This window comes from Anoplophora glabripennis, unplaced genomic scaffold (genome assembly GCF_000390285.2).
Source record: "Anoplophora glabripennis isolate ALB-LARVAE unplaced genomic scaffold, Agla_2.0 scaffold28, whole genome shotgun sequence".
Classification (NCBI taxonomy): Eukaryota; Metazoa; Arthropoda; class Insecta; order Coleoptera; family Cerambycidae; genus Anoplophora; species Anoplophora glabripennis.
Window position 1 is genome coordinate 933,087 of NW_019416423.1, and position 9,462 is coordinate 942,548.

Below are 9,462 nucleotides of genomic sequence, written 5' to 3' on the forward strand. Positions count from 1 at the left end.
GTAGGTGAGATGTTTTGTTTCTGTGTCTTTTTATTGTGAATTGTTAAGCTACATTAGAAAACTGGGAAATTATGTTACTGTTTTATAAATAAAGGAAGATTTATTTATAATTGTGTTGTTAATTTTTAATGCATTTACCCAAAATCAGTAATATTTAGAATTTTAAGAATTCTTATGCAGCCAAGTATATTCATGTATGTATTGTGAGTTGCCTACCAAATAAACACTTGAAAGAAATTAAAAAATCTCGTAAACTAGTAGAACTGGAGAGGAGCTGAAGGAAGTTTTGGATTGGTCAGGGTCGTTATTGCCTACCTGAATTTTTTTAGAATTTTCAGACTCCTACAAATTTTTGAGAAAATCGATCGACTATAGCCTATCGACTTTTCGGTGAAAAAATTTTAGAGGCTCGGAAATATCTGAAAAAATTCTTCCAGATTATAACGATACTGGCAAATCCAAAACTAAAACGAATTTCTCTCTAGCTCGCGTAATTTTCGAGATATTCAATTTTTTTCTTGAGGAAAGCAACTTACAAAATATCGGTCTGTAGGTGTAGTCTTTGACGGCATTCTAATTTTTTTAGAATTTACATGAAAATTATCGTCAAAAAATTAAAGTGGGTGTCTATAGGCGGTTTTAGGAATTATTATGCAGCCAAGTATACACACGTATGTATTGTATGTTGCCTATCTAACAAAAACTTTGGAACGAAGGAAAAATATAAAAAATCTCGAAAACTGACAGAGCTAGAGAGGAACTGACGGTAGTTTTCGATTAGTCAGGGCCGTTAATGTCTACTTGAATTTTTTCAGAATTTTCAGACTCCTAAAAATTTTTGACAAAATCGATGACTGCCTATCGATTTTTCGGAGAAAAAATTTTTGGAGCTCGGAAAAATATAAAAAATCTCGAAAACTGGCGGATCTGGAGAGGAACTGACGGCAGTTTTGGATTAGTCAGGGCCGTTATTGTGTACCTGAATTTTTTCAGAATTTTTAGAGGTCTAAAAATTTTTTAGAAAATTGATGGGTCTATTGATTTTTTGGAAAAAAAATTTTAGGGTCTCGGTAAAATCTGAAAAAATTTCTCCAGGCTATAACGATATTGGCAAATCCAAAACTAAAACGAATTTCTCTCTAACTGGCGTAATTTTCGGGATTTTCAATTTTTTTTTCAGGAAAGCAACTTACAAAAAAAGCGTAATACATCGGCGTATTCTGCGGCCCAAACTAGATACGGCGTATCGTCTTTTCTAAAGGCGGTTCCGTACGCAACTGGGTTCGCCAAACACGCTGTGATGGCCGGTTTTAGTGCAAAAGCCTCCGTCAAGAAAAAAATAGACATCTCGAAAACTTGTGGAATTAAAGAGGAACTGAGCAGTTTTGGATTGATAAGGGCCGTTGTAGTTTACTGGAATTTTTTCAGAATTTTCTGATTTATTTATAAATGTGTTGCTAATTTATTCAAAATCTAGAATATATAGTTTCAAGAATTCTTATGCAGCCAAGTATACACAAGCATTGTATTGTGTGTTGCCTGCTAAACAAAAACTGAAATGGAACGACTAAAAAATTGGTAAATTTCCAGAACTAGTGGAGCTAGAGAGGAACTGAATACAGTTTTGGATTGGTCGTTCTGCGAAATTTTTGGGAAAATAAATGGTACATGAAAATTCTGAAAAAATGAGTGCTTTTCTAAAGACGGTTCCGTATGCAACTGGGGTCGCTGAATACAAAGGGTTTTTGTAAGTGAGAGTTAAGGAAAAAAAATCGAAAATCTGGAGGTCCTAGAAAGGAACTGAATGCAGTTTTGGATTAGTTAGAGCCGTTATGGTTCTCCAGAATCGTTTCAGATTGTCAGTTCTAAACATTTTTGGTCTGCAGTCTTGATAAATTTTTTCCAATTTATCGGAACCCGTATAGCTTGTACAAATGAAAGTGATGCAGAAATACTCTGCCCTTCCCTTTTCCTAAAAACTAGTCTGGGCAATTAATTAAAGAAAAAACACATCCACAGCTATGCCAACTTGCCCCTATTTTTTGTTTCTCATTAAATTTTAAGATCAATTTGTCCAAGTACCATTGTCAATAAATCAGACTGCAAGGATAGTGGCAATTGCTTTTATTTCATAATGGTAAAACCCGAATACATGGTAAAGCTTAAACTATAATACTGTGTGATTGTTCTTAGGTAAAAAAGGTAAAAAATGTGTATAAATAGCAGTAATTACGATTACTAACAATCACCGTGTATATATAATAAAATAAATAAAAATTGCGCTACATATAAATAAACATATTATTGCATGCACTTCAGACCGACGACCGTCAAATTTCTTCGCTTACATTAATCTCAGAGATCGTAACGCTGCCTCTAACCTAGATATTTCCACGCACGTCTGATTTAACTTCTCCGTATTCGCCTGCTGAACTTCCCCTGGCACCTTTGACTCGTAATCGGCTGCGCTCATGGCTTTGGTAACTTTCTCTTTAGTTCCCTGTAAAAAGTCCAGTTTTTTCTGAATTTTTCCAATCTCCTTCGTCGGATCTATCAGGCCCTTTAGAAGTAAGTTCACCTCGCATTTATCCGACACGGTGATTATAGCGCAACCCTGGGGTGCCTTCTCGTTAACGACGGTTTTTGAACAATACGCCAAAGTCTGCAGGGCGGAACTGTAATTGACTATCATTTCGGCCGTGATCTCATCGCCGCACTGCAGATAAACTGAAAAAAGGAAAAATGAAAATTTCACAATGTCTAAACTGACGTCTCGGAAACCAAAAGGAAAATATAAAAAAATATAACATGCCTAAGCTATCGATTCAATCAAACTGACAGAGAGCAACCTGCTACGAAAGCAAGACCTGCATCGCCACTAGACGAAACACTTGTAACTGACAATATGTCTGGTCAGAGATTAATCCGCAGAGTAGTTGTCTCCCACAATGTCATCAGTCAAATCGTCGAACGAATCAGGTGAAAATCTATTAATTTCTGATATATTTTTTAAATGAAATTATTTCTTCAAGAAAATGATGTTAGGAATATTAATTTTAATTGAAATATTTATGGGGCGCAACCCAACAATTACCTTCAGTTTTGGTTTTATTTGGAAGATTGTAGTCACTCCTGGCGGACCTGATGCTTCTGGCCACTTTCTGTATAAATTCCACTTCGCCTTCGATAACGTCATTCTTCCAACGGCATTCCTGACTATCGGGATAAGGCGCTACGCAAATGCTAGGAATTTTTTCCACTACTTCGGCATGTCTAGGTAGGCGTTGGTAAAGTTCCTCGGTAATGAAGGGCATGAAGGGAGACAATAAACGTAGTCCGACCTCAAGAGCTCTGTAGAGGGTTATCTGAGCTGTCGACTTTGCGTCTTCATCGTCGCTAGCAAAAACCGGCTTGAGACATTCCTGAAAAACAGAATGACATTCGTTTACGTTTACATAGAAATGTTTGCTTATCATGCACAAAAAGAGACGACCAACACTGCGTGGTTTCATTTCTCGATCCATTACTTTCCAGCTTAGGCGTTTCTTTCATGTCATATGCGTGCAAATAGGCAAAATGTGTTATATACCAATGTAGATTTGCAGGAATAATTTAATTTTGACCAAAATTGACATTATTAACAGAAAATCACTCACCAAATAGACATCACAGAGTTCGTACAACCAAACGTTGTATATGGCGGTAGTGACCAGGGTGAAATCGTAAGAGCTGAAACCCTTATTGGAATCTGCAACAGCAGTAGCTAGTCTGCTGAGCATCCAAAGATCCATCAAACTCTCGTTTCCAATCACCCTGTTATCTACGGGCGCACGGAAATCCTCCGCAAGGTACGTAAGGGCGAATCTGGTGGCGTTCCAGATTTTATTGCAGAAAAATCTGTAGCCCTGCACCCTTAAAATGTCCAGGTTGATGTCTCTTCCGGAACACATGGCGCACAAGGCAAAGCGAAGCGCGTCGGTACCGCATTCCGGAATGCCGTCGGGGTAGTCCTGCCGCTGGCCCAGCTTGGCCTTCTCGATCTCCAAGGGGTCCAGGTTGCTGTCGTAGAGTTGCTTGTGGAGGTCCTCGAGGGATATGCCGGTAATTACGTCCATCGGGTCGATCACGTTCCCGAGGGATTTGCTCATTTTTCTTCCGTGAGCGTCTCGGACAATAGGATGCAAATATACCTCCCTGAAAGTGTGTGAAAATTTTGTGGAATGTGAAAGACGGCTTTTAAAAAAGTTAGTCTAAATGTAATCTGTAGTTTTAATTGTTATTTTGACAAAATAATTGAACTTACTTAAAAGGTAGTTTCCCCAATAACTTCTGGCCGAAGAACACCATCCTCGCCACCCAAAAGAAGAGAATGTCGTGGCCGGTTTCCAAGAGGGAAGTCGGGTAGAAAACTCGAAGGTCTTCTGTTTCATTCGGCCAACCGAATATAGAGAATGGAAATAAAGCAGACGAGAACCACGTGTCCAAGACGTCTTCATCTTGCTTAAGAATTATGTCATCTTCTGTAGTGTTAAATTTCTTAGCAGCTTTCTTCAGAGCCTCTTCTTCGGTTCTGCCTGATACCCAACGATTATCATCCTCCGACTAAAAACAGGAAATTGAACATAACAATGTTAAATATTCAATTTGTAAACCCCTTAAAACCGTATTGCACTGGATCCCTTAACAGGCAATGATTTATTACTTTGCATCGAATATGATCCTACTATAAGTATGGACGAGGTGGGAAAGTGAAATGAACAAAGATTTTACGGCAGTTTTCGAATTTCAAAAGTGATTTAAATTCTACTTGCCCTCGACATTTCCTCACCACACTGGCAATTTGAAGAAAAAAAGATATTTATTTAAAAAATAATAAAAAATTGGGAGACTTACTGCTGAAGCAGCATCCTTAGTCGGTTTGCTTTTCAACGTTACAAAATACGCCGGTATTCTATGACCCCACCATAGCTGCCTAGAAATACACCAATCCCGAATCCCATCCATCCAGTGGTTCCAGGTCTTTATATGCATCTCGGGGATAATCTTTAGATCTCCAGACTCGACGGCTTTAACAGCTTTGCCGGCCATTTCCCCGCAGCTTACGTACCTACCAAACGTTTTCAATGTTATACTATTTTTGACGTTTTGTAATCAAAACAGATTTAATCGAGTCGTTACACATACCACTGAGGTTTAAGCATCGGTTCTACAATGTCTTTACTGCGACTGCAAATCGGCACTACCATAGGATTGTTTGTAGTCTCCACATATAAACCTTTTTCTTTCAAGACATTGATGATTTCCTTTCTTGCATGGAATCTTTTCATTCCCTAAAAAGTAGTTTAAGGCGAGCGTAAAATGAAAAAAAATCTACGTAATATCAAAAACAGAAATGTTAACCACCGCTGAAATTATAACCACCTCCACCACCGCAAGTCTTGCGTCATTGTAGAAGAATTTGTTTATTAAGACGTGAATGTTTTTGGGGTACTTACCGTAAACTTGCCATAGTCTCCCACGATGTTACCCTCGTCATCAAAAATGGTAACAAAAGGCAGATTATGTCGTTTTCCGACCTCATAATCATTGGGATCATGAGCAGGTGTAATTTTTACCGCCCCTGTACCGAAACCAAGCTCTACGAAATCGTCTGCGACAATAGGAATTTTCCTGTCGCAAAATGGATGTACAACATATTTTCCGTGTAGATGCTTATATCTGTCATCGTCGGGGTGTACCGCCACAGCTGTATCACCTAACATGGTCTCTACGCGAGTAGTGGCGACTATTAATTTTTCATCTGAACCCTCGACTTGGTAAGCAAAGTGTATCAATACCCCGAATTCGATTTTTTCTTTATAACCAGGCACGGAGAGGAAAGTACGACCGGGAAGCTCAATCTTATCCACCTAAAAATGGTTCATTTACTTGACGTCATATATCGCAAGACATGAAGTGTTTTTTTTACCTCGATATCAGAAATAGCCGATTTTAAAGTGCATGACCAATTTACAAGTCTGTTTGATCTGTAGATTGTGCCATCTTCATGCAGTCTGACAAATGCTTCAGTCACAGCTCGACATAGTTTAGGTTCCATTGTAAAAGCGGCTCTGTCCCAATCATAAGAGGAACCCATTTTTTTTAACTGATGGTATATACGTACACCTTTCCTAAAGACGATTTGTAATCAATAAAAATTTGCCGAATAAAATTACATTTATTCCAAATTTTATATTTGTCATAATTAGAGCAATCAGAAAGAGTTTTCAATCATCAAACAGACACGCGTGGAAAATGTTCTATAAAAGCAAAAAAGTCTTACTCGTCCTTCCATTTCCAGACCTTCTGTATAAAATTTTCCCTTCCAATATCATGGCGCGTTTTCTGTTCCTCCCGCCATAACTTTTTCTCAACGACTACTTGAGTGGCAATACCAGCATGGTCACATCCGGGATTCCACAATGTTGTTTCCCCTCTCATTCGATGCCTTAAAATTACAACGAATCAATAACTTTACTATCCTTAAAGGAACCCAAAAAAACTGATCATACTCACCATCTTACAATTGAATCCTGAATGGCGTTGGTGAGAGCATGACCCAAATGCAGCGAACCTGTTACATTTGGTGGTGGAATTACGACAACAAATGTCCCTTTTGAGTTTGGTTCGGCAATAGATTTACGCTGCAATACAAATAGTTACTTACAAAAAACTACAATTCTGAAATGGTTCTATTTTTATATTTTTTTCTTGTCTATTAAATATTAAAGAGTTAATAATCAAAGCAAAGAAATACCATCAAGATTTACTCAATCAATACTTTAATTTATTGCTCCATGCATTGAATTTTTCTTAAAGACATCACACAATATTTAATTAAAATAAAAAAACGTTTCACATATATTTTTTTTCTTTCTTTAGTTCCAATATTAGGGAAAATGTAAAAGTACACCACTATGATGCAATTTTAAAAAAGTTACAGTACCTAAGTTAGATTGGCACATAATTATAACACTTCGAACAAATTATATATACATCAACTAAAAATTCTATAACGTACCCCATATTCAGGTTTGAAAAACTTCTGCTTTTCCCACCAACTGTACCATGCAGCTTCAACATATTTTGGGCTGTAGGCGTCTGGCAGTAGATTTAAAATATCCTTTTTGTTACCTTCTGGAGTAGGCACTGTGTACATTGCAGCTTCCTTGATATCCTTTTTCTTTTCCTTCTTCTACAAGAAAATATTTATTTAAAACCATTTACAACATATGTTCCCTGTTCAAATTTACCTCATCCTTGTCCTTCTTTGGTGCTGCAGTTTGCTGCTTTTCTAATTTCTGCTTTAGCTTATCCAATTTGGCCTGTTTTGCAGCTTCCTTAGCCAACTGTTTTGCAGACTTCGGGGGTGCAACATCCCCATTTTGAGTAATGTTTTCCGCTTTATCAGCCATAGTTAGAAATAAATAACCACACTCTTCTATACTCTCCGATTTTCGGCACGTAAATGTCAAATCAAATGTGAATCGAATCGTAACGCACCGTGCCGTGTCTGACCTAAGACATCCACAAATCTACAAAAAATCTAGATTGCGTAGTCTGTCAAATATCCAATATGACTAGTACCAAAATAACTGATCCAACAGCTTCAGCCCGTGTGAAGCAAATAAAGAAAATATTTGTTGATACAGAAGAAACAGCGAATTTTAAAATATTTTGTTTGACTTATGATGTTCTAAACTAAATTTGTATCATCGTGCATAAAATGCGAGTAATAAAGGTTATGGTCGTTCTAGGTTGGCTATCAATTTGCGGTCGTTGGCTATATGATATGCAGGCTACAATATATGTTTTGTCTAAGCAATATGCATATCATCCAAATTTTAGTTAGACCGTGCAATTTCATGTTCCGTTGTTTGAGCTCACAACAGCTAATTATAGGTATAATTATATAGAAATTTGAGCAAACTGCATGATCAAATATTTGGAATTTGAACTTGCATATAATCATGGGCCTTCCTGAAAGTCTATGAGCAGATAAAAATAAACAGATTTGATATTGATCCACGGTATATTTATAGATCGTGATAATAGCTGTATTTGTTTTACACACTTGAGGGCCTTTCGATTTGACAAAAATAGTAACTATTAGTAGCTAATAGCAACTTAGAGTTACTCTGAACTGATATTACTTGCTAATAGGTACTATTTTCGCCAAAACTAAAGCCTCTTTGGTCACTTTGGTTAATTCACTTCCAGTAGAGTTCTGACCAAGTTCGTCTTTTTTTTAAACGAGTTCCTTTCGCCTCCTTCCTTAAATCTTATTTATAGAAGATATCAATAGTTGTTAAATAACAGGTGAAATCACAAAACATATAATGGTGAAATAATAAATGTTTTCGTGTATGCCTATGTTCTGTTATTTTCCTTATACTCATGTAAATATATATATATTACGTTATAGTATTGGTGTCCACTTATTACATGCGTGGGAAATACTGAACTTTCCCGGTTGTACTGTATTTGAGTCACAACTCTTCAGATGCGGTTCAACTCGACGATTTAGTATTTTTGCTATACATAATAAATTTTATAAAACGCAAATATGCAGATTCAAAAATGCCGCAACTGTCAGCATTTCTTCATACAGTCACCGAGAGCGCCGTTGTTGTGCGTAGTGCCAACCGTTTGTTAGGGGATTAATCCGTTTTAAATTGGCTAGTCTATGGACCACGTACTAAAAAATTTGCATTTGGCGCTGAATTTGAAATTTGGCTTACTGACATTACAACGCACATAATTTTAATCTTCTTAAATCGAAAAATACGGGTTTCAAATTTATTATTCATCCTCAATGATAATTTACACAAATTTAAACAGAAAATATAATTGTAAATTTTTTATACAAGCATTGTTTTTTTTCTCGGAAATGTTAGTAGTATTATTGACATGGTAGAAGAGGATACTTCAAAAGATTTTTTTAATGATTATCATTATTATAAGTAATTTGAATCTCATTCGGAATTTTGTGTCAAAATATCTATTTAAAAAGAAATAACTTCTTATGTAAAGTTGCATATTAATTTTTCTAGGTAGATTCACACTAAATTTTAGATCACCCTGTATTTTCAAGCTTCAAAAATTCCACTGTCAGTGAATTTAAAAGCACAATGCACAAATTCCATTTTTATTTATGAAGATAATTCGTTTTTTTTTAATATTAATTTCATTTTGAAAATAACGTGGTAACAGGCCGATTCGGTGACGGAAAACTAAAATAATTTTACGGGCTAGCGGGTGAATAAATTATAACACAAGGATTTTTTATATAAAACTGAATATAATTTATGATTCAACTATGTGTACATTTCTTTAACAATACACATAAATCTTACAGTCCGGCTTATAAACAAAATATACAAATTAAATAACATGAGTGTTGTGCTTCTCATTGTACAGTGG

At 36.3% G+C, this 9,462-nt stretch overlaps 1 protein-coding gene across 1 annotated transcript; it reads right to left on the bottom strand.

The window, feature by feature from the left end:
- Positions 1–2,109: 2,109 nt before the first annotated feature.
- Positions 2,110–7,504, bottom strand: LOC108909891 (valine--tRNA ligase). The gene is made up of 12 exons (XM_018714351.1): positions 7,293–7,504; positions 7,061–7,234; positions 6,556–6,683; positions 6,323–6,487; positions 5,969–6,170; positions 5,496–5,909; positions 5,185–5,330; positions 4,894–5,107; positions 4,304–4,602; positions 3,657–4,194; positions 3,095–3,422; positions 2,110–2,727 (listed from the first exon to the last, which is right to left on the bottom strand). Exons 1-12 carry the CDS (start codon positions 7,452–7,454, stop codon positions 2,345–2,347), a joined length of 3,153 nt encoding a protein of 1,050 aa, XP_018569867.1. The 5' UTR covers positions 7,455–7,504; the 3' UTR covers positions 2,110–2,344.
- Between the last annotated feature and the right edge of the window lie 1,958 nt (positions 7,505–9,462).